Source organism: Caretta caretta, chromosome 4 (assembly GCF_965140235.1).
Source record: "Caretta caretta isolate rCarCar2 chromosome 4, rCarCar1.hap1, whole genome shotgun sequence".
Classification (NCBI taxonomy): domain Eukaryota; kingdom Metazoa; phylum Chordata; order Testudines; family Cheloniidae; genus Caretta; species Caretta caretta.
Window position 1 is genome coordinate 102,690,834 of NC_134209.1, and position 26,109 is coordinate 102,716,942.

The 26,109-nt window shown below is 46.6% G+C and overlaps 1 protein-coding gene across 3 annotated transcripts in view; it reads right to left on the reverse strand.

Annotated features, from left to right (window-relative positions):
• The window catches only part of SLAIN2 (SLAIN motif family member 2), a 65,379-nt gene extending 47,179 nt beyond the window's left edge, over positions 1-18,200 (reverse strand). For all 3 annotated transcript variants that reach the window (XM_048848375.2, XM_048848372.2, XM_048848370.2), the window contains exon 1: positions 17,556-18,200. In XM_048848375.2, the coding sequence (XP_048704332.1) occupies positions 17,556-17,920 (365 nt within the window). In that variant the 5' untranslated portion in view covers positions 17,921-18,200. The remainder of the gene's footprint in view (positions 1-17,555) is intronic.
• Positions 18,201-26,109: the final 7,909 nt, after the last annotated feature.

Below are 26,109 nucleotides of genomic sequence, written 5' to 3' on the forward strand. Positions count from 1 at the left end.
CCAGGTCTACAGTAGGAGTGCTTTGCTAACTACATTATCAAAGTGCTCCTGGTGTAGACATGGCTTATACCAGCAAAACTGTACTTCTATTGCTTTTTTCCAACCCCTAACCCCATTCCCACCCTCCAAGAAAGATGAGCTATACTGACAAAAGAAGTGCAGTTTTCCCAGTATAGCTGTGTCTACTCTAGGGGCATCTGCCAGCACAGCTGTGTTAGTCCAAGATCACACCTCTTCACACTCATGATCAACAAAGCAATGCCAGAAAAGGTTTGTAGTATAGAAAGTGAAATTCATATTACATAATAGAAGCTCAGTTGATAACATACAGACATACTGGATTTGATTTTCAGATATGCTAAGCACTTGTAGCTCCCACCAATTTCTACCGTTATCTGAAAATCAGAGGCATTGTTACTTTTTATACCAACTTAGTGTACAAGGAATTGCATACAAATTATGCCATTTTATAACCAGGTCAAATTTCCAAATCTTTTAAAAACCAAACACACATTTTCCAGTTATTTTAAAGAAAAAAAATCTATCTTTATACCAGGTTTAGTAATGTGGGCATAATAATTATGATATGGAAATCCTGATTTATGCATTTATGGTTTTGGCCTTAAAGTGGCATTAACTTTAAGAGAAAGGAAAGAGAGCATCAAGGAGTTGCGGAGCTGCTTTTATACATCTCCATACATTAAGCTGCAGCAACTGGTAACCACAAGAATAACCAAACAGTGAGGTTATAAAGTTGGGCACCATGGTAACAAAGGTAAATAGCTAATGTATAAACTATTGTAGTGCCCTTGTACGTAAAATAATGTTCAGTTATGTTTTCATATAAACAAACCTTAACGTTCTCTATTTGAACTGAAGCTACAACTATTCTTCACTGAGGACTAACCACAAGTTTGAATTTTTTAAGTTCAGCCATCTGAGTATTTTCCCCCCCAAAAAAATTCCTAAGGGAAAATGGTATTTCCCAGACATGTACCCCAAATAGTGAAGATTTAAAATCAGACAACATCTCATCTCATCTTTAGGTTAAAACCAAAGTTTGAAAGTTTTAGCCCTAAAGAAAAGAGAAAGTTTGAAGTACAGGATATCGATAGAAGCCAATTTGCAACCTTAACTCTAGCTTTTGATGCTGCAAGAGCTCTAAATACATACACACAAAAATAAATAATGGAATCAGGGCTTGTATTACCATCAACTACTCATCTAATGATAGCCTTTAAATTCCAACTAAACAGGATTCCAACTTAAGTATTGTAGTTTAGGAACATATGACAAGCTAAGTTAGCCACTCCTCTATACAAAACAGATGGTCAAAAATTCCCATTTCCTTTGTGCCAAATACATCAGCAACACAGTAATTACTTTCCATAGCTCTAGAAGAAGAGTGAAATTAACTGATTTTTCCTCAGCCAAGGTTTCAAAACTTGGTTGAATAGAGCTGATGAACTTTACAAAAGGTTTACTATCCTGAAATTGACATTCCCTATATGGACCTTCTGAAGGGACTTGATTTTCGGGAGGAAGAGAAGGGTACAAAAGACCCCCACTAATGAATGAGCAGACCAATTTTTTTTTAAAGCATGCTTTAAGCCACTTCTCCCTCAGAAATGTTTTAATTGTTTTTTCATATACAATAGGGTAAACATCAGTGTTATCCACCAGTTGTTCATAATTTGGGGGGGAAGGGAAGGAGTACTAGGTCCCTTTCCTATGAAGTGATGTTATTTACTACATTTATATAAAACAGGTATACTGCAAAATAGAGAGAGAATACAAAAACTGATTTGACTGTTCTGCTAGTTTCCGAGATTCTAAATGCTCAGTTGGCACTACCAAAAGAGGGTTATTTTTGTAGCTATGTACTACTTGGGCCATTTTATATTCTATTTTACAAGCTCTTTTGGTCTCCTGAATGATTTTGTTCATGATTATACTCAGTGTTTAATTTTAATTAATACCCTGAATACTGAACGTCAAAACTTACATTTCATTTACTAAAAGTTCTGCATCCTGGTGGACTGGTTTAAACTTACAAATGAAGGAACTCAGAGACATTATATTTCTCTACCAGATGAAAGATCAAAAAGGAAAGTCTCTCACATGGCCATGAATGTGTAGCACCATTCAGTTTAATATCTGATACATGCCTTCTCTGGGCATAATCACTGTCAGTAGATTAATCCTAAATTACAAAAGGGAAAGACCGAGATCAAAGTTTCTCTCCATCTAATATCAATCTTGCGACATCACAACTTGATGCTGTGAAGACTGACAATTCAGGCGATAGTGACAAGCTATTACATAAACATTAACGTAAGTCTCAAATTAATTCCTAAGCAAAGATTCTATGTTTAGAGAGACAACATTTGAGACTTGAAAGCCATGCCGATATGGGCTGAGAAAATAAGGACTTTTTTTTTAAAAAAAAGGCTAAACCCTTTTCCTTGTGAAAGAAAGAAATAAGAGTTAAAATATGCATTTCTAAACACTAGGTGGGATTAAGAGTTTATCACTGATCTTCCTAAAGGTGACAGATGATTAAGGTTAAGGTTCTGTCATGGCTATTTTTAGAAAAAGTCATGAACAGGTCGTGGGCATTAAACAAAACTTCTCGGAAGCCTGCAACCTGTTCGTAACTTTAATTAAAAATAACAGGGCGCTGGTGGGTTTGAGGAGGCTGACCACCGCAAGGGCTGACAGCCCCAGCTGCAGGAGCTGAAGCCGAAGAAGTCACAGAATCCATCAATTCCGTGACTATATGGTATACTTACAGAGGATTCATACTACCCACTAGAGCGGACTTCTGGTTCTATAAATGTAAAGGCATTGGCAAAAGGGTTTTTTTGAGTTGAGGGCCTCAGATCAGTGATTATTAGGGGTCCAGGAACCACTGGCAGCACTGCAGCTGCTGTAATTCTCTGCTCGACAGTTGAGTAGCTAGCACCCACTCTGCCCATAAGGACACCTCAACATCATCTGAAGCAGCATAGCATAGGACAGAGAACAAAGGACTCTTGTGCTCTAATCACAGCTCTGATTGCCATGAACTGTGTACTACCACCATTCAGTTTAATATCTGATACATCCCTTCCCTGGGGATAATCACTGTAAATGTAAAGACGTTGTGGCCTTAATTAATATCACAAGCTTTTTGCCACTTTGTCAACATGCTTCAGCCAGTTTCCATAAATTCCAAGGACAGAAGGGACCATTGTGATCATCTAGTCTGAACTTCTGTATAACACAGGTCATAGAACTTCCCCAAAATAATTCCTAGAGCACAGCTTTCAGAAAAACATCCAATCCTGACTTAAAAATGGTCAGTGAGAGAATCCACCATGACTCTTAGTAAATTATTCCAATGGTTAATTACACCCACTGTTAAACATTTATGCCTGACCGCAAATCTGAATTTGTCTAGCTACAACTTCCAGCCATCGGATTGTGTTATACCTTTCTCTGTTACACTGAGGAGCCCATTATTAAATACATGTTCCCCTTGCAGGTACTTATAGACTATAATCAAGTCTCCCCTTAACCATCTCTTTGTTAAGCTAAATAGATTGAGAGATCCTTAAGTCTATCACTATAAAGCATGTTTTCTAATTATTTAATCATTCTCGTGGCCCTTCTCTGAACCCCCTCCAAATTATCAACATCCTTCTTGAATTGTAGACACCAAACTGGACATAATATTCCAGCAGCAGTCGCACCAGTCCCCAAGAGAGGTAATACAACCTTTACTCCTATCCAAGAGTCCCCTGCTTATACATGCTGTGACAAAGCTCTGTCCTTGTCTCAGTGGGTCCAGCGCTTCCTGGAGGATTTTGCTAGCCTCAGAGGCTCACTGTGACCCTACACGTAGCCCTTCTCTCTCTAGAGGCAAGGGTCACAGCCTACTAAGCCATTTTCATCATAAGCCAGCAAGGGAGGTGAGGAGAAGCCATCCTCCCTCGCACAGTCTCTGTTGTCTCCCAGTGTCAGTGATTAATTGGGGAGGGGGGAGCCCAGGTCTGCCCTCTACTCCAGGCTCCAGCCCAGGGACTCTAATAGTAGCAGCTATGGTAGCTGACTTTTTGGAAATAGGAAGTATACAATTCCCTGAGCCACTTCCCCACAGCAGCTCCCACCCAATATCTCCCTCACCATTACTTCAGGGCCTCCTTCCTTGCGCCTGATATGGTTTGTACTGCTTAGTTCCTCCAACAGCGTGACTTTCTCCTACAGCTCCTGACATGCACACCCAGCTGACTAACAGAGAGGCTTTTAGCTAGTTTCAGCCAGCCCCTAATTGGCTTCAGGTGTCCCAATCAACCTGGCTATCTTCCCTGCCTTCTGGAAAGATCTTCATAGAATATCAGGGTTGGAAGGGACCTCAGGAGGTCATCTAGTCCAACCCCCTGCTCAAAGAAGGACCAATCCCCAATTAAATCATCCCAGCCAGGGCTTTGTCAAGCCTGACCTTAAAAACTTCTCAGGAAGGAGATTCTACCACCTCCCCAGGTAACACATGATCCTAATTGGCCTCAAGTGTCTTAATTGACCTGGAGCAGCTGCCATTTACTTATCCTGGTAACAGGGATTTGTTCAGCCTGGGGCTAATGTATCTGTCTCCCACTACTTTTCTATAGCCATCTGGCCTTGCCCTATCACAATCCATACACCTAAGAATTACATTAGCCCTTTTGGACACAAAGTCACACTGGAAGCACATATTCAGCTGATAGTGATACTTAAAAAAAACAGGGGATCATGGTAGCTGAGTCCCAGGATAGAATCCCCCACATCCTGTAAGTCTGATCTACATTCTTTGTTTCTAGATGTATACATTTAATCATATTAAAACGTATACAGTTTGCACGCGTCCAGCTTACCAAGCAATCCAGATCGCTCTGTAGCAGTGACTTATCCTCTTCATTATTTACCACTCCTCCAATTTGTGTCATCTGCAAACTACCAGTGATGATTTTGTATTTTCTTCCAGGTCATTAACAAAAATGATAAACAGCATAAGGCCAAGAACGGATTCCTGTGGGACCCCTCTAGAAACACACCTGTTCAATGAGGATTCCCCATTTACATTTACATTTTGAGAACCATCACTTGGCTAGCTTTTAATCCATTTAATATCTTTCAGATTTTTTATTCAAAATGTCAGGCAGTACCAAATCAAATGCCCTACAGAAGTCTAAGTATATTACCTTTATCAACCAAACTTGTAAACTCATCAAAACATATCAAGTTAGTTTGACAACATCTATTTTCCAGAAACCCATGTTGATTGGCATTAATTATATTACCTTCCTTTCATTCTTCATTAATCAAGTCCTGTATCAGTTGCTCCTCCATTATCTTGCTCAGGATCAATGTCAGACTGACAGGCCTATAACTACCCAGGTCATCACGTTTACCTTTTTTAAATACTGGCACAACATTAGCTTTCTTCCAGTTACCTGGAACTTCCCTGGTGTTCTAAGACTTACTGAAAAATCAACATTAACAGTCCAGCAAGCTGCTTACCCACATATTTCACAACACCTGGATGCTAGTTATCTGAACCTGCTGATTTAAAAATGTCTAACTTCAGTAGCTGCTGTTTATCCTCCTCCTGAAGTATCATTGGAATGGAAAGAGTATTATCATATGATATAACTATATGATCTGTTTTTTCCCCCAAACATTTCTGGAGAAGCTACTTCTAGGAACGGATGTGGCATTATCAATCAAGAGAAATATGGCAACTGCAAAAGTTCATGTTGTTCAACCTACTGTAGATCTAACTCAAAGTTTACGATGAAAGACCCCATAATCGCATGTTCAAGTGCATGCCTCAGCACTATGCCTTTGAAGACCTGTCCAATATCTTCAGTAATGGGAAAACCCCTTCTGTCACTGTAGAAAGCATCTACACTATCCATTGCAGAGGACAGCTGTAGCTGTGCCACTGTAGCACTTGTAGTGTAGACATGGCCTAAATAAAAAAACAAAAGCTGGAATTAACATCTTAGGGAAGCAAGCAGCATCATAAAATTTCTACTACTTGCCTGATGTCATCTCTCCCTAGCTTCATGTTAGGTTAAAACTTAGCATGAACTTTTGCAGGAAGGGAGCAGGTGTGTGAGACTGTGGTTCAGGACCTCAAAGTGGGTAGCCACCCCATTTTAATGGGGTTGCCAGGGCTGGTGTTAGAGTTACTGTGGCCCGGGGCCAAAGCCTGAGCCCCACCTCCCAGGGCCAAAGCTGCAGCCTGAGGGCTTCAGCCCTGGGCAGCAGGCTTCAGCTTCAGCAGTGGGTGGCAGGGCTCAAGTTACAGGCCCCCTTCTTGGAGCTGAAGCCTTTGGACTGGGGCTCCCCAGCCCAGGGTGGTGGGGCTCGAGCTTTCCCTCCTCCCCTCGCCTGGAGTGGTGGGGCTTGGGCAGGTTCAGGCTTTGGTTAGGGTGACCAGGTGTCCGGTTTTCGACTGGAACACCTGGTCGAAAAGGGACCCTGGAAGCTCCAGTCAGCACCGCCGACCAGACCATTATAGGTCCGGTAGGTGGTGCTGCGGTGCTGAGGCAGGCTAGTCCCTACCTGTTCTGGGGCACGGCGCTGCACCCCAGAAGCGGCCAGCAGGTCTGGCTCTTAGGTGGGGGGGAAGACCACGGAGCTCCGTGTGCTGCCCTCACCCCGAGCACAGGCTCCGCACTCCCATCAGCCAGTTCTCGGCCAATGGAAGCTGGGGGGGCGCTGCCTGCGGGTGAGAGCAGCGCGCACCAAGCCTCCTGTCCCCTCCTGCCTACTAGCGCCGGACCTGGCGGTCGCTTCCAGTGCACACACAACGTGGCGTCAGGACAGGCAGGGAGCCTGCCTTAGCCCCGCTGCGCTGCTGACCGGGAGCCGTGCAAGGTAAGCCTGTGCCCCAGCCCTCAGCCCCCCACAAATTTGGAGCCCCGTCCTGCACCCAAACCCATCTCCAGCCCCACCCCACAGCCAGCACCCCCAGCCAGAGCCCTCACTCCCTCCCGCATCCCAAGCTCCTGCCCCAGCCCAGTGAAAGTGAGTGAGGGTTGGGGAGAGTGAGCCATCGAGGGAGGGGGAATGTAGTGGACAGGGCCTCAGGGAAGGGACGGGGGTGAGGCCTTGGGGAAGGGGTGGGGCGAGGGTGTTCAGTTTTGTGTGATTAGAAAGTTGGCAACCCTAGCTTCGGTCCCCCCTCCTGGGGTCATGTAGTAATTTTTATTGTCATAAGAGTGTCATGGTGCAATGAAGTTTGAGAATCGCTGCCCTATGCCATACTTGCATATTGTGACATATAGCAGTGTTTGTCACAACTGTATTTCTCTCCTACGTGGTGCTATTCGGTACAGAATATCTCAACTTTTGACACTCATGCCATTCTGGTTACCCTGCCTAAGCATTACAGCTTTAGGATTAAGACCTTAAAATGTTCAACTATCTATTTCTCTCAAAATTTGCCAAAGGCACTTAAACTACAATAGAATAATCACTTGCCATGATTGATTTTAAAATGAAACCTTTTTTGGTTCTTCTTTTCTCCCCAAAACCTGGCAGAGGCATAGGACAAAAAGGAGACTAAGGAGTGAGCTTCATAGATGCATTTTTGCATTAGCATATCAAGAGTTCTGAATTGGGATTCATCAATTTTCTATTCAGTCAATCAGCTGTTGGTTCAGAATACCCAGGATACACAATGCCCAGTTGATCTCTGCCCACTGGAACAAAAAGAGTTTATTTCAAGATGGATTTATTCCTGATTACTCCTCACCTGTATATATGCCACCATGACCCAGATGGCTCTTCACAAATGTAGTGGCGGCAATATAGCAATTTTAGGATGAGGGTGGTTGGGGACAAGGGGACAAAGGAAGGGAGGTGGAGAAGAGAATGGTCCTGGAGTCAAGTTAGCTCTGTTCAGTCATGTTAACAAACTGACAGCAAAACATCCAAAAGATGTCAGAGAGGCTGAAACATTGGATTGGATTGAGACACAAATCAGGAGTGAAGGTAGATTTGCAAATCACTGGAATAAAATTGACAGTTGACAGTCTGAACAGATAAAATAATCCACACAAAGGATATAGAGCAGGGGTGGGCAAACTTTTTGGCCTGAGGGCCACATCGGCGTTCCAAAACTGTATGGAGGGCGGGGTAGGGAAGGCTGTGCCTCCCCAAACAGCCTGGCCTCCGCCCCCATCCATCCCCTGACTGCCCACCTCAAAATCCCCGCCCAATCCACCCCCCCCGGCTCCCTGTCCCCTGACTACCCACTCCCAGAACCCCCTACCCCAACTAACCCCTTGGGACTCCACCCCCTGCTTCCTGTCCCATATCCACACCCCCGCCCCCTGACAGACCCTCCGGGACTCCCACACCTATCCAACCCACCTTGTTCCCCATCCCCTGATGGCCCCCTGGCCCTTCCCTCTCCCCCCCCACTCCCTTACCATGCCGCTCAGAGCACCAGGACTAGCAGCCGCACCACCCAGACTGTCAAGGTTCCTTCCCCACTCCGAACTCCAGGGTACAGATGTGGGGACCTGCACGAAAACCTCCTAAGCTTACTTTTACCAGCTTAGGTTAAAATTTCCCCAAGGTACAAACTATTTTACCTTTTGCCCTTGGACTTTATCACTGCCACCACCAAACGTCTAACAGATATATAACCGGGAAAGAACCCGCTTGGAAACGTCTTTCCCCCCCAAAATCCTCCCAAATCCTACACCCCCTTTCCTGGGGAAGGCTTGATAAAAATCCTCACCAATTTGCATTGGTGAACACAGACCCAAACCCTTGGATCTTAAGAACAATGAAAAAGCAATCAGGTTCTTAAAGGAAGAATTTTAATTGAAGAAAAAGTAAAAGAATCACCTTTGTAAAATCAGGATGGTAAATACCTTACAGGGTAATCAGATTCTAAACATAGAGAATCCCTCTAGGCAAAACCTTAAGTTACAAAAAGACACAAACACAGGAATATACATTCCATTCAGCACAGCTTATTTTATCAGCCATTTAAACAAAACAGAATCTAACGCATATCTAGCTAGATTACTTACTAAGTTCTAAGACTCCATTCCTTTTCTGTTCCCGGAAAAAGCATCACACAGAGAGAACCTTTGTTTCTCCCCTCCCCCCCCTCCAGCTTTGAAAGTATCTTGTCTCCTCATTGGTCATTTTGGTCAGGTGCCAGCGAGGTTATCCTAGCTTCTTAACCCTTTACAGGTGAAAGGGTTTTTCCTCTGGCCAGGAGGGATTTTAAAGGTGTTTATCCTTCCCTTTATATTTATGACACAGCCAGAGGTAGCCACGCCCATAGGTGCTGACTTTTGGTTTTGTGGGTGGGTGCCCTCCCGAGGCCCCACCCCCACTCCGCCCCTTCCCCCAGCTGCCTACTGCTCTCTCCTCTCTGCCACCTTCTCCAAGCACCTCTGCCAGTTTTGGAGGGAGGCTTTTCACATTAGAGAAAAAAGGTGGGTGACGTAATATCTTTTATTGGACCAGCTTCTGTTGGTGAGAGAGACAAGCTTTTGAGCTTTAACAGAACACTTCTTCAGGAAGAGCTCTGAAAGCTCCAAAACTTGTCTCTCTCTCTCTCTCTCACCAACAAAAGTTGCTCCAATAAAAGAAATTACCTCACTCACCTTGTCTCTCTAATCTCCTGGGAACAGGGCTACAACAACACAGCATACAAAAATGCAGGATTCACATGAACAGCACAGAGTGACCATCACACCAGGGCACTATTTTCAGGATTGATCTTAGCATAATGTCATCATTACACCAAGGAAGTAGCACTACCAGCCCAATGAGATAAATATAGCCACATGTGCATGCCAAAAATTCACAGTACAAGCACACTGGGATCCACACAGCAAGATAGTAACATCAGTTTACCTCTCAGTTTAGTGGGGATACACTCAGGGACTGAGTCCAAGGGTTCAGCTAAACACAGGAATACTGCAAATACTGTAAACACTGCAAATAGCTGTACTAACAGCAGGCTCTACACTGGCCCAGTAGGAGGAGTTGCATGTCAGGGCACTAATTCCCAATCCCAGTGCAAGGCAATATGGGATCCAGGCACCAGGTCTTTAGTACCAGAATTTGTACTCCCATGAGAGTGGGACAGAATTATATAAATTACAGGGAAAAAAGCCCTCGATGATCATCCTGGCTCAGTCCATCTCCCTGCCAATGCAGGGCTGATCCTTACTACATGTTTTGTCCAGTCTCCTTTTAAAAGTCCCAAGCCTTGGAGTTTCTAGCTGTGACACTCTATACCAGGGGTTCTCAAACTGGGGGTCGGGACCCCTCAGGGGTCACGAGGTTATTACATGGGAGGTCACAAGCTGTCAACCTCCACCCCAAACCCCGCTTTGCCTCCAGCATTTATAATGGTGTTAAAGTGTTTTTAATTTATATGGGAGGGGGGGGTCACACTCAGAGGTCTGCTATGTAAAAGGGGTCACCATTACAAAAGTTTGAGAGCCACTGCTCTATACCTCGGGGGAGTGGCGTGCTGTGCTCTGTAAGCCCCATATTAATCATTTGTATATATTCTCTATATTTCGTATAAAGCATGCCATGTAAGGTATCATGGGAAACGTTATGATTTGCTGAAACCCGCTATTCTGTCAAAATACGTATATAGTTAAAGTGTATAATGATAACCCCCGCACCCCCATAAGAGGCAGTCACCCAGATGCCAGGGAGGGGGACCAAGTGCACTGCACGGACATGGCCACTGTCTCCAAGAGGCAGGCATCTCTGCCCAGGCAGGGAGGGCAAGCAGAGGGGCACCGAACCCCACAGCAGCCCCGGAGACATCCATTCCCCCCCCCATGCCCATCCCGGTCCAGCTGCCTGGCGGGGGCTGGTACTCTCAGTCTCTCTATGCTGCGGGGTCCGGGGGATGCTTTTGGAGACACCTCTGACTGAGCCCCCTGCCAGATGCAGAGAGCTGGGCGACAGCCAGTGCTCCCCCCCCATTCCCACCACGTAGACAGCCACCTCTCAGCTGGCCACCAGCCAGCTAGCTCTCAGTACAGCCACCTGGGAAGGGGTTTCAAGGCCCTGCCCCCCCCCAGCCACCCTCACCCCAAGACCCCCTTTGAAATACACTTACCAGCTGCTCCTGCCTTTAGTTGGCTGAGAGGTTGAAGCGAGGCTGGGAGCTGCTCAGCTGCAGCGCCACAGAAAGCAGCTTGCTGCCCACAAGAAGCAGGCAGGAGAAGGAGGCGGGATGGCACCGGTGGTGGTGGGGTCACTCAGCCCCTGCCCCAGGAGCAGAGTCCCCATCACTGATTGGCCAAAAAACAACTAAACAGCCCTGTCGGAAAGAGCTGTTTTGGCCACGTTGATCAGCGCAGCAGCTCAGAGCCGGAAACAGCTGATTGGCGGTGGCTCCCGGCTCCGCAAAAAACTGCTGATCAGCCCCCCGACAGCCCCACTGAACAGCTGATGGGGCCCCATAAACAGTTGACTGGTGCTTTTTCCCCTGGGTGCTCCAGGCCCAGAGCACCCACCGAGTCAGCACCTATGGCCACGCCGCCGCACAGTCTAGAGCACTGGGGCAGGTCAGCGGCTCTCACAGCCTCACTGCCCAGCAGGAGCTCGCAGCCCCGCTGCCCAGAGCGCACAGGCAGCATGGTGAACTGAGGCTCCAGGGAAGGGGGGACAGCAGGGGAAAGGCCAGGGGCTAGCCTCTGTGGCCGGGAGTTCAAAGGCTGGGCAGACAGGCCCGTGGGCTGGATGTGGCCCATGGGCCATAGTTTGCCCACCTCTGATGTAGAGTGAGAAAAGGGTCAAAAATGGAGCACTGAGGAACTTCCATGAAGAGTGGGAGAGAAGAGGAGGATCCACTAAATATTCAAGAAAAGGCCAGAAAAATAGCAGAATCAAGAGAGAACTGTATTGTTAAAGCCAACTGAGGACAAGATTTAGAAGAGGTGAACACAATCAACAGTGTCAAAAGCTGCAGAGAGATCAAGTACCGGCAGTTCAAGTTCTATGTAGTAAAATAAAACTTATGGGAGGGAACATGCTTTAGGCAGAACTCTATTTTAGTTATGGAAATAAATCTAAGAGTGTCAGTTTACTCAAGTGTTCTGATAGAAAAAAAGCTAGGAAACATCGGTGATGTTGCACCCTATATGATTTTATGAAAATATGCTGATGAGTGTGAATATAATGTAACTTAAATATGCTTCATACAAAAGGTCTCTTGTAAGGTATCGTTACAAAGCTCATAACCTACTGAGTGTGGTCATTCTATTTGTATAAATGTATCGCTCTTGTATCTGAAACTAGAAATAGGAAATAACTGAGGGCCTATTGTAATTATGCAAAGTGTGGGCCATTAATGGTGGTTTGGAATCTTGATGGCTCCCATCAACCAGGACAATTGACTGTGGATGGCTCTGTTTGCAGGCAAGCCTTCCTGTGAGTCAAGCTGGGAGGAATGAAAGCTTGGATTTTCACAGGACATGTGACCATGTCACCTGGTACTGAAATCCATCTTAAACCTGGTGCTTTTCCACTTGGGGGGGGGACGGGGATGGCAGAGAGAGAAAAGATTCCCGCCTTGTGCCAAAGCCATATAAGGGAGTGGAACAGAACAAAGGGGGCAGCAATCATGAGAAATCCCCTAGCTACTACCTGAGCTGGAACAAGGGCTGTACCAGGGGAAAGGATTGTGCCCAGACTGGGAAGGCATCCAGTCTGTGATGGAAGCTTATTGAAACATCTGAGGGTGAGGTTTTATCTGCATTTAGTTTTAGGCATAGACTTGCGAGTTTTATTTTATTTTTCTTGGTAATTCACTTTTTTCTGTCTGTTACTACTTGGAACCACTTAAATCCTACTTTCTGTATTTAATAAAATCACTTTTTACTTCTTATTTAACCCAGAGTATGCATTAATACCTGGGGGGGAAGGAGGGAACAGCTGTGCATTTCTATCAGTGTTATAGAGGGCGAAGAATTTTTGAGTTTACCCCGTATAGGCTTTATACAGGGTAAAACGGATTTATTTGGAGTTTGGACCCCATTGGGAGTTGGGCATTTAAGTATTAAAGACAGGAACACTTTTTAAGCTGCTTTCAGTTAAGCTTGCAGTTTGTGGGACATGGTTCAGACCTGGGTTTCTGTTTGTGGCCGCCAAGCGTGTCTGGCACAACCAGGCAGGGCTCTGCAGTCCCAAGCTGGCAGGGAAAACAGGGGCAGAAGTAGTCTTGGCTCATCGGTTGGCAGTCCCACATATTATCTGATTAAAAGACAAACTGCTGTTTATTAGGTCACAATGCAGAAACTGAGAGAATCAGTACAATTCGATTTTAGCAACTGAATGGGTAGCACTATCAGGTATTGTACAAGTTTACAGTATTATGTCTCAGATTCCATTTGATCACTAAGGAAACTGGGGTTCTACATCCCAGTGAAGTTGTCCAACATGCTTCTCATGATTCATTCCGACACAATTTCCAAATCATAAAGCTAGTGCCAAAGGGAGCTCAGGCCATACAAATTGGAATGTCATAATTATAGAGAGGACATCCGAATATTTGTCTTCTATATCAGATTCAAGTATAGCAGTAACTTAGTTCACTAATCAAAAGAGTAACTTCACTGACTGGACATGAATTGCTAGAAATAGATCCTGCCTTAATCCAAATGACTACAGATTGGCAAAGTGCATTATACGACTTTTCTACATGGTGTGATAATGACTCTACAGGGGTGTGATTTCTAAGGCTATGTCTAATTCTTACGGTCCTTAAAGCGGCACTCTAAATTATACCGGAGTGGCACTTCCGCTAAGTTAAGGTTAAGATGGCTTTCTGTTTAAAGCTCAACTGTTCTAAGAGCTCTAAAATTAATATGGTTTCTCAGACTACCTTGAAATTTTGTGCGCCTCGTGAGGGATCAGGTTTGGTCAGTGATCCAAATTTCGGGCCATTTGACGAAAGGATTCCTGAAATACACCCCCCACTCCAAAAAAACAACCTCCCTAAAACAGTTTAAGTTAATAGTCACATTCTGGCAACAATTTTTTGATCACAAATAGAGATCAAAGCAGGGCTTAGATCCTCACACCTGGAACTCAAACACTTGAGAGTTACCAAGATGGACTGCATGCAATCCAACAGACCACTGGGGGAAATCAAATGACTAATTATTAACCAAAGATTTTATCTGTTTGGAGCAGTAGCTTTTGAAGTGCTGGGTGGTATGCCAACTGGATTGCACTGAGCATGTGCAGACAGAGAAGTTAAAAGGATTGTTAGCCTTCAATGTTCCACACCAGCTGGATGGGCTCAACAGGCTAAGCAGTACCTTTTAACCTTATACACCCAACCAGTGTCAGTTCGAGTTCTACTCTGGGCAAAAATCTGGAAAAGGTCAGAAGGCAGATTGCTAAAATCTGGTGGGGTTTTTCATTTTGTTTTTTTAAATTTTGGCAGAATGCAATCGAAGTATTTTTGTAAAAAATATTAGACATGTAAATGTTTGCTGGCAGGACATTTTAGAGGGTGAAGGAAGGAAAACAGGCAGAGGGGTTCGAGGATGCAGAGGGGGACTGAAGGAAAGAACTAAATGGGGATGGATGATCGGGGAGGTAAGGCATATGTGGAAGAGGGACTGATGGAGAATAGGGCAGGTCACTTGTCTGCCCTACATTCTCCCCAAGTGTGTATGTCCGAGGATCTAAAGTGTCCGAGCCTCTCCCCCTACCTGTGTGCATGCACCAGGACCTCGGGGAGGGGAAAAGGGGGGTCGTCTAACCCCCTCTTCTCTAACCCCCTGGCCTTTCTGGGCAGGTCTAAGCCCCCCTCATGTGAGCTGGGATCCTGGATTTCTTGTATTGCTACGGGGGTCTGAACCCCTCTCTGCACCCCACCCCTGTGAGACAAGATGTGGGAAACCCCTGCCTCTCTGGGTGGGGAACTTAGAACAAACATGCTCAGAGCAAGAATCAAGAGCACACTGTTGACACTGGGATGAGTTGAGAAAAGACATGCTTGATGCATATACACTAACAACACTGGGTTGTGGGGGAAACCCCATTAAAAGGAATGGAGCAGTGCACACATCACAAGCTATTGTTTCAGGCTGTATTCATCCCCTTTCATGGGCATAGGGTGAAACCCCTGGCTTAGGGAGACTAGCCCTCCAGCCCCGCCCCTTCCAGACAGCATGGTCCCGCCCTCCCCGGGTCCAACCCCCAGAGGGGAGCGACACCAATCTTTTCTCACAAGCTTGACATTACTGTAACCAACCACTATGTTATACAACTGTCAAGATTTTGGGACACAGACCATGGATTAGATTTCTCTCACTGACCCTGTTAGCAACTGCACATTGGAAAAATTTCAAAGCATGACTTTTAACCCCATTTCTCAATAACAAAATATATAGGAGGGGTGAGGAGCACTTAGTAATCACATAGCAACTGTGCAGCCTAGCGGAAAGGCCACTTGACTGGGACTATTACTAGCTCTGCCACTAGCTTCCTGGGTGACCTCTGGTAAGTCACCACACCTCTGTGCCTTGGTTTCCCACCTGTAAAATGGGGATAATGATGTGAAGTTCTTTGAGATCTACTGATGAAAAGCACTACATAAAACTTAGGTATTTTGATTACCACCTAGCTACAGCAGCATATTAACTGCAAACTCTGGTGAGAACTATAATTGCCTAAATGGTCACTAATTCCTACTAACAAACATTTATTTAATTTTCTAGTTTTTTAAACTGAAATGGCAAAAAAAGTCTGGTAACACAGAGTTAAGGTTGCCTGGTGAGCTTATACCCTTCCAGAATGTTGAGTTCAGCAAACCTCAAACTTCTGAAAACTAGAAAATACAGAGTTAACATAAATGCTCATGCAACTTTAGCTAGGTTCCCTGTGAGTGATGTTCCAAAACACCTATTACACATTCTCGCACTCTGCCTTTTCACTGCATTACCTGCACCTCCCCATCACTCAAACACTGTGCCTACTTCCTTAATAGAATACCACACTTATAAAATTTAACAGCCACTTCATATCCTTTTACAGCTCCTTCTCACTTCCACATAGGATACTACCTAAACCTATACTTTTCCCTACCCATCATTAAATCCGCAGACTGCTTTCATGTCCCATTTCACTACTGACAGTACCCCTGAGAAGATGACTGTAGTGCCCTGCTATGACACAGCCTACACAATTTTGTACTGAAATGATGCAAACTAGAACCCCAAGATATGAATGCACCTCTTTCCTTTGATCACACTCGTGCGGGGATTCAGACCCAGATCTCTTCATATCACAATCACAGCGCTTTGACACACTTCAAACTAATTCCCTGATGATCTCATATCAAAACAGATTTCTAACAACCTGCTGCACCTATTGCCTCCACCACTCAGTACAGCTACACCTAAAACAGAAAGCAACTGGAGAGCATGCAGGTAATTCCTGTTTGCTACTTCCAGCTCCAGGGGCAGAGTTAAGGCTACGTGAACATTTACCTTAACTCTGTATTTCCTGTTTTTCCCCTGAGTTTTGCTGAACTCAATGTTCTGGAAGGCCATAAGTTATCACCATGCAACCTTAACTCTTAAATTTTTTTGCCATTTAATAACAACTCTGAAGATGTGCAAGGCAATACATCATGGGATAAAAGATGCATGATCAAAGTGACTGACATACCAAAGATCAAGGAATTTAAATAACTACCTTTCCTGAAATGTTGCCATAACTGCTGATAGAACTTGTGTGCCCGTTTTGGGTATGTCTACACAGCAACTAGACACTCACAGCTTGCCTGTTCCAGCTGACTAGGGCTTGAAGGGCTTCAGCTGTGCAGCTTTCACTGCTTGTGGACGTCTGGGCTCAGACAGGAGCTGAACTCTAGTACCCTGTGAGGTTTGAGGATCACACAGCTCAGGCTCCAGCCTGAGCCTGAAAGTCTACGGAGCAGTCAAACACCCCCACAGCCCCAGTCAGCGGGCACAAGCCAGATGCTGGTTTTTCTTTGCTGTGTAGACATACCCTTAGTGGATCACTGCAGTAAGTTTCTGGACAGGTACATTGATTTACCAACTCTGACCCAGAGACATTAATAGTCTTCATCTCCACTGAGAGCCTGGGTAACCCCTTATACCACTTTTTTCATGGCTAAGTAGAGGCGTACAACCCCACCTGGGATTCACCAGGCAGTTTTAAAGTCTGCCCCTGACAGCAGAGAGTTTCCTACGTGTCACTGACTCTAAGGAAGTAAGCCTCTCCCCTCCAGCCTCAGAGGGCGAGACCGCTTTCAAACCGTCGGGGAAGAACGACGCTCACTTTAATCCCTGTTTAGTAAACAAATAGCCTCTCTCAGCTCCCCGCACTTTGTCCCCTGAGCAGCGCTGGATCCCGGGAGGGCTGTTCCCGACAGCGCGCTCCAGGCCCTGGCCCGTGCGGTGGAGAGACCGGGCCCCCGGATGCCCAGCACCTGGCGGCACAGCCCAGAGCCCAGCGACCAGGCCCGCCCCCTACCCGCTCACCAGCCTGTCTCGTCCTCCTCGCAGCTGGCCAAGCGCTCCAGCTCGTCCGGCCTCAGAGGCTCCACTTCGTCCAGGAAGCTGCCCCCTTCCCCGGCTGCTGCGGCCGCCGGCCCGCCTCGCGTCTCCTCGGCGGGCGGCTGGCGGGCCCCGGCCCTGGGGCTAAGGCAGCGGCTCTCCAGTCCCAGCGGCAGGTCCCCCCGCGGGGAAGGGGTGGCGGCGCCGCTGCCGCTGGGGAGGCGCTTGGGGCTGGCGGGGGGCCCGGAGCGGCTGCGGAGCTGCTCGTTCTGCTTCTCCAGCTTCTTCACCAGCTCCTGCAGCTTCCGCACCTCCGCGTCCGCGTTCACGTTGGAGTTAATGTCCTCCATGGCGGCGGCGGCGGCGGCGGGACCCTCCGCCCGGCCGCCGGCTCGCTCGCTCGCGCGCGGGGCTGGCTACCTCACGGGCCGGTCACGTCTCCGGGATGGGGGGGGGAAGCAGCCAGGGCCCGCCTCTACATGGCCGGGCCTGGAGGAGGCGGCGCCGCTGTGACTGCGCCGGGGCTGGGCCCGGCCTAGAGTGGAGCCGCCGCCTCGTCAGCTGCGCCGGCGGCCCAGGGTGGGCGGGAGACACACACATCCGGCCAGCGGCGCCATCTTGCCCTGCGCCCCGCCCCGCCCCCAGCCGGGCGTCACGCACGCGCCCGGCACGCGGCCCGGTCCGGGACGGCGGCTCGTGCCGCCGGAAGCGCAGCGGCACAATGGCAGGGGCTGAGCGCACAGCAGGGGCCCGGCCCGTAGCCGCCGCTCCCGCTGCCCCCCGAGCGGGGCTGACAGCCGCCTGCGGAGCCTTGGGCAGCGGAGGCGGCATCCCGAGGCAGCGGCGCCCGGATCAGCCTCGGTTCCTGCCGCTGTCCGAGCCCGCGTCCGCCAGCCAGCCGCTGGGGGCGCTTACGTCACCCTGTTGCCTGGGCCAGCCGCCCCGGGCCAAGGAGTGTCCGCTGCTGCTGCGGCGCCTCGTTAGTGCCCCATCCCGCCCCTGAGCAGCGGCTCTGCTACCCACCCCTGTGACCCGTCTGCCGGGGCTGGCGGCGGCAGTAAGGGTCGAGTTCAAAGAGCAACTGGCCCGTTTTAAAACTAACAAACGCGACGGGCTTCAGCCCCCACCCAAAACTGTTGGGCTCACACAAGTACTTGCCACCTTCCCCCAAGCATTGAGGTTGTGTAGAAAACAAATCTTTATTAAGAGAAAGAGGAAAAAGAAAAGTGGATGGGTGTATCTAAATGAGTAAGTAAAATACATGCATCCGACGAAGTGAGCTGTAGCTTACGAAAGCTTATGCTCAAATAAATGTGTTAGTCTCTAAGGTGCCACAAGTCCTCCTTTTCTTTTTACTAGGTGGAGGTAACTTTGGCAGTAGTCTGTGTAACTCAGTTCCACACCCAAGGGCTGAATGTTCCCTTTACCACACATTGCTTCCCTGTCCCCCATCTGGTAAACCACACTCACCATTGGGTATCAGTGAGTAGCATCATCCCATCATCCAGACATGTACTCTGGCACGATGGTCCCTTTCCAGTGCTTTGGGAAATGCTGCCTCGTCCCATCCCGAAGCTCTACTACCTAAACCATCTTTCATCTTTATTTAGAACAAAACTCTCCTGTTTTGCTGAGAATAAAACCACCTCAACAAGAGGCATAGAGCATTTTGTGGCAAACTTAGATTGACAAAGTATCAATGTAGACACTCAGCTTGGTGATGTTGCCATAAATGGCCCACAGGAGGTGTCTCAATACCCATCCTGATTGCTCTGGTCAGCAGTTTGAACTCCGCTGCCCTGTATCCAGGTACACAGGCATCTGCCCCTCCCTCTTTAAGGGACTGGCAATTTTTGAAATTCCACTTTCTGTTTGCTCGGTGTAGACAGCTAACATTGCATCTTCCCAGCTGACCATAGCGGCTCCACGCAGCAAAAGCTCTCTGGCCCGGAGCACACCAGAGTTATTAGATCTGCTGGGTCTGTAGGGAGAGGAGACTGTGCAGTCCCTGCTTCACTCCAGCTGTAGGAACTTTGATACCTATGGTCAGATTTCTTGTGGTGTGATGGATAAGGGCTACAAACAGGATATGCATCAGTGCTGTGTGAAGATCAAGGAGCTAGGCAGGTGTACCAGAAGGCAGAGGAGTCAAACCATTGCTCTGGTACTGTGCCGAAGACCTGCCGTTTCTATAAGGACCTGGACACCATCCTTGGCGGCAACCCTATCACCAAGAGCCCCATGGCTACTTCAGCAGGGCTGGAGATAGCGGCCAGCAGACTCAACCCCAAGGACGAAGAAGTAGGTTGGAGGATGAGATGGGACAGACAACTGGTTCATCTGTTACTGTGATGAGCCAGGGTCTCTTCTCAATAGTAGAGGGTTTGAGCCAGTCCTAGTGCTCTGTCTGTGATGCACATGATGCAGGAAAGGGGACTTCTGGTAAGTGAACATTTTGAGTTGATGCTGCTCTACATGAGGCAGAGCTGTCCTTTGCTTTTTATATGCTAGAATTGGGTTAAGGGAAAGAAATGTACAAAGACTAGCTGAGTCTGCATCTACTTCCCATACCCCTGTGCAATACACAGTGGGCCAGGACTCTGTGTTAATACAATGAGAATCCTCCAGAGAGATCTCTAGGAAACTTTCCTGGAGGTACTCGCTCATCAGTCTTTAAACCATGATTTGAGGACTTCAGTAGCTCAGACATAGGTGAGAGATTTATCGCAGGAGTGGGTGGGTGAGATTCTGTGGCCTGCATTGTGCAGGAGGTCAGACTAGATGATCATAGTGGTCCCTTCTGATCTTGATATCTATGAATCCTCTGCCGAAGGTTCCTTGTCAAAGCTGGTTTGTTCCTTCCCCCATTGTAGGAAACTTTCGCACACCAATCAGCAATCACTTGTGCAGGGACCAAAGCGGCATACAGGCGAGGAGCGTAAGAGCCTGCTTTGAAGCCGTACGCATGCAGGAGATGCACCCTTTCAACCTTACCCTCAGGAATGAGATATTGGCTTCAATGACCTCACCTATGGAAAATGGTGGCAGAATTTACAATATTGTCCCTAGTTGCTTGCAGTGATCCCCTTAAAAAATTCACTGTAACCCTTTGCGCCATCTTGAAACCCTACCCCTGTGTCAAATTTACCATGTTTAGAGCATTTGCTGAGCTGTATGCATGCCAAAGGACAGTGTGAAAGAGGGGTATTTTACTCTTACGATTAGATGCGGTGAGTGCACTAACAATCATGCTTCTGTTTATTGTTTCTTGTGCTTCTGCAGATGTGGGAACTCCCTACACACCAGCAGAACACCTCCACCAGCTAAGGAAGCTGCTGAGGAGAAGCAAGGACGACATGTTTTGGGAGGTGCTACAATCTTCTGTCGCCACAGAACAAGAACACGGGTCTTGGAGAGAGGTAGCTAATGAAATTTTTTAAATAGCTAGGCAGGAGAGGAAAGAGAGCCAGGAGTGAATTTTAGTGGTCCAGGAGCAGATGATAAAAGTGATGGAGGAGCAAACAGAGATGCTGCAGACCCTGATCGCACCTTCCAAATGATAGCTGAAGTTACACACACCTGTGAGAGCCTCCGTCAGGAGAGCGCCCTTCAGTATTATCTCCCTTTCAACCAAGCATTTTTTTTGTGTTTGTTGCTATTTAATGAAAAAATACCCGGTGAAAGATCATCAATCTTTATCTCCTACACGTGGTGGTTGCTGCTGGAATTAATACACAGTGGCAATTGGCACATTTGCAGACTACAACTCACGGTCAGAAAGCAGTCATAAAAATTTTCATGCAAGGCAGCAAGTTAACAAAGCATGGCAGAATGCTTTATAAAAAGACACATGACTGGTACTCATTGTCAAAATGGTGCCTCAAACCTTCCTGATTCAATAGCCCCCCATTGTGCCCTTCTAATATCCCTTGTATCAGACTGCTCAAAATTAGCCACCAAGCAATCCACCTCCATGCTGCACCTGGGGAAACTTTTCATCCTTATCCTCACAAATATCATGCAGCGCACAGCAGGCTGCTATGACCCGGGGAATATTTTCCTCATTTAGGTCTAACCTGCCATAAAGACAGCGCCAGTGAGCTTTTAATCTGCCAAACGCACATTCAGTGGTCATTCCGCACCTGCTCAGCCTATTGTTGAAGTGTTCCTTCCTGCTGTCCAGGTTTCCCATGTAAGACTTCATGAGCCATGGGAGTAAGGGGTACACTGGGTCTCTCAGGATCAGTATGGGTATTTCAACATCCCACATTGGAATCTTCTAGTCTGGAGAGAAAGTCCCTATTTGCAGCTTTCTGTGCAGGCCAGTGTTCCTGAAGCTCCATGTGTCTGTGATGGGTTTGGGCCCTTTGGGGTGTCACCTATTGTGCTGGCGTTTAACTGAGTCAGCCTATTCTGCCAGCCTGGGTCACCCCTTTGCCTGGCCTTGCTGGATTAGGCTCAAAAGCCTCTTCCAGCCAAGCACACAGGCAGAGCCACACCCAGCTGCACAGAGAGACAGAGATCCGCTCTGGAAAGATTCAGCCTTAGGGGCTTGAGCCAATACTCTGGTGCCTACTCCCTTTAAGGGGTACAAACCCAAACATTTTATGACATTTGCCCTCTCCCTCAATGTGGAGGGAGATATGCACAACTTCTTGCCCCCTCAGTTAGAAATTGCATAAATTGGGTTTTATTATAAACAAGAAATACGTTAATTAACTACAAAAGGTGAATTTTAAGTGAATATAAGAGATAACAGACAGAACAAAGCAGATTACTGAGCAAATCAAACAAAGTACGCAAGGTAAGCTCAAAATACTTAAGAAAGGTTACAAAATGTAATTTCTTACCCTAAACATTATTTTAGGCAGGTTGCAAAGTTTCTGTGGTTTAGAGTTCCAGTTATATTTCTTTTCAGACTGGACCCCTGTCTCAGTCTGGACTCCTCCCTTGCCTTCCCTTCAGGTGGCTTTAGCAGTCTTTCTTCTTGGGCAGACAGGCCATGGAGAGGAGGAGGAGTCCCGTTTGCCTTCCTCCCCACCCTTAAATAGGATTTCCATAAGGCGGGAATCCTTTGTTTCCCAAACTTGACCCCCATTCCCATCCAGTTACAAGAAGTCCCAGGTAATGTTTAGTATCAGGTGACAAGACCACCTGACTCTGTAGCATCCATGAGTCACAACATCCATGAGTCAGTGGCAGCATGGAGCATCCACACAACTTTTTCACAGTCCATTGTCATCACTGATGGGCCATCAGCCCTGTCTGTCTTTTCCATTGTTGTACCTGAAGTGTTAGCAGTGGGCATCACCCAAAGTAGCATAGCTGAGATACAGATACATAGTCAATATTGCTAACTTCAGATACAGAAATGATACAGGCTGTCATAAATATAAAGGGAAGGGTAAACCTCTTTAAAATCCCTCCTGGCCAGAGGAAAAATCCTCTCACCTGTAAAGAGTTAAGAAGCTAAAGGTAACCTCGCTGGCACCTGACCAAAATGACCAATGAGGAGACAAGATACTTTCAAAAGCTGGGAGGAGGGAGAGAAACAAAGGGTCTGTGTCTGTCTGTATGCTGCTTTTGCCAGGGATAGAACAGGAATGGAGTCTTAGAACTTTAGTAGGTAATCTAGCTAGGTATGTGTTAGATTATGATTTCTTTAAATGGCAGAGAAAAGAACTGTGCTGAATAGAATGACTATTCCTGTCTGTGTGTCTTTTTTGTAACTTAAGGTTTTGCCTAGAGGGATTCTCTATGTTTTGAATCTAATTACCCTGTAAGGTATCTACCATCCTGATTTTACAGAGATGATTCCTTTACTTCTATTAAAAGTCTTCTTGTAAGAAAACTGAATGCTTTTTCATTGTTCTCAGATCCATAAGGGTTTGGGTCTGTGGTCACCTATGCAAATTGGTGAGGATTTTTACCAAACCTTCCCCAGGAAGTGGGGTGCAAGGGTTGGGAGGATTTTGGGGGGAAAGACATGCCCAAACTACGTTTCCCAGTAAACCCAGTTAGAGTTTGGTGGTGGCAGTGGAGATCCAGGGTCAAAGGATAAAATTAATTTGTACCTTGGGGAAGTTTTAACCTAAGCTGGTGAAAGTAAGCTTAGGAGGTTTTCATGCAGGTACCCACATCTGTACCCTAGAGTTCAGAGTGGGGGAGGAACCTTGACACAGGCATACAAATTGGATAATCACATTCAGTAAATTATAACCTTTCTAATATCTTACAAGACCCATCTTGCATAAAGTACATCTCAGTTATGTCACATTCATATCATAAGCATATTTTTATAAAGAATATGGAATGAAATGTCACAGCATCATGTACCTTTTCTGATCACCCTGTGTTGATATCAGTGAAATGACCCTGGTGGTAAGGACATATTTCCTTGTATCATTTTCATAGCCCCTGCTATACTACTGGTGATCCACAAGCACCTGCAATACCATAGAGAAGTGCCCCCTTCCTACTGATGTACTCCATCATAAGATGGTCCACGGCCAAAATTGGGATATGCATTCCATCTATCATCCCACCGCAGTTAGGGAATCTCAGTGCTGCAAAGCCATCTGCTATTTCACGCACATTTACAAGAGTCACATTCCTTCGTAGCAAGATGCGATTAATGGCCCTGCACACTTGTATGAATGTAACCTCAACGGTGGATTTCCTGACTCCAAACTGATTTGCGACTGACCGGTAGCAGTCTGGAGTTGCCAGCTTCCAAATAGTGGTTCTCACATGCTTCTCCACCAAAAGGGCAGCTCTCATTTTGGTGTCCTTGTGCTGCAGTGCTGGGGCGAGCTCCACGCACAGTTCCAAGAAGGTGGCTTTGCACAGCTGAAAGTTTTGCAGCCACTGCTCGTCATCTGATACCTGCATAATGATGCAATCCCACCACTGAGTGCTTTTTTCCTGAGCCCAATAGCAACGGTCCACCATGTGCAGCTGATCCGTGAATGTCAAAAGTAATCTGGTGTTGTTTCTTTTCATGGCACGGAGCAGAGCAGGCACCAGCGATTCCTATTCAGATTTGGAGCTCATGATATACTGCATGATCAGCCATGTTGTGTTCATAACACTGACCACAACAGTAGAGAGCAGTGCAGGATCCATCCTTTCAGACAGAGATGGCGGGTGCATAGTAAACAAGGGCCATTGAAAAGTGGCATGAAACATAGAAACCCCTGGAATGATAGGACAGAAAAAACTGCATCATGGGATGTTGAGCCCACGCTCATGATGGTCTGCAACCCACTCCGCCTTCCCACAACTCCTAGCTGCAGAAGGTGGTGAGTTGTGCAGTGGGTTAGCTACCACAGTGCTCTGCTCTCTATCTGATTGGAAAAGGCAGAATACCAGAAGTACCCATTTTCAGGTTCTCGTTCAGTTTAAAGAGTACAAAGTTATAGGTCATTCTTGACAGGTTTTAGAGTAGCAGCCGTGTTAGTCTGTATCCGCAAAAAGAAAAGGAGTACTTGTGGCACCTTAGAGACTAACAAATTTATTTGAGCATAAGCTTTCATGAGCTGTATCCTCTATCCTTTGAATGAACTCATCAATAAAGTCTTGATCCTGAAATTTGATCTACACAGGTGGACCCTTGTGCCTATGCACAGCCCTATTAATTTCAATGGAGCTCTGCAAGAGCAGAGATCCATGTGGATTGACAGAGACTGAAGCTTTTGACTATAGGCTCTTGAAGCCAGGAAGCATGTCTCCATGTGTGTTTCTAGAGTGCTAGTACAATTAGAACCCAGTCCTGACTAAGGACTCTGTACCAAACTACAGTACAAACATTAATAACATATTTCTAATTTGTATTATATATTTTCAACAATAGTAAGTAGGAGACAGAAGACCACAGGAATGAGAAGCTAGAAAAGAAGAAAGAGTCAAGAGGAAGAAACTGATGAGGAAAAGGTACAGAAAACGGAGAAGAGAATATCAGGAGAGGAATCAATGCTAAGGAAAGAGAGGACAGAGAGTTTCAAGTTGCTCAATCATCTCTCTCCAGCACATGAAGGAGTGGCCTTGAAGGGAACTCCATCCAACCCTACCTTTTCAAAAAATTAATAATATACCAGATTATTACACAGAGAGGAAAGGCCCAAGAGCAAAATGTCTTCCCCCATCCCAGACTACATAGCAGCTCTGTAACTGTTCTGCAGTCTACTTGTCCAATGGCTGATGTTGCCTATATGGTGCACTTAGGCAGCGCCTCACTGAGAAGCATTGGCAAGAGGATCTACCATTGTGTGAATCCTCCAATCCCCATTGTTTGTCCCTGGCTGTAGTTCCCCCACATCCAGCACCCAGTTCCACAAATGGACCCACCACAGCCATGGAGAACAGATCTGGGTTTGTCCCTAACACTCTTTCCCACCCTTGAATGGAGCCTCTTAACAGTCACTTGGAATGATGTAATTTGATGCAGCAAGAAAGGCTGTTTTCAATCAAATGTAGATTAAACTCTATGCACTGTTGTGTTGAAACACAGGGATCACATGCTCCCTTTTTATATTTGGTA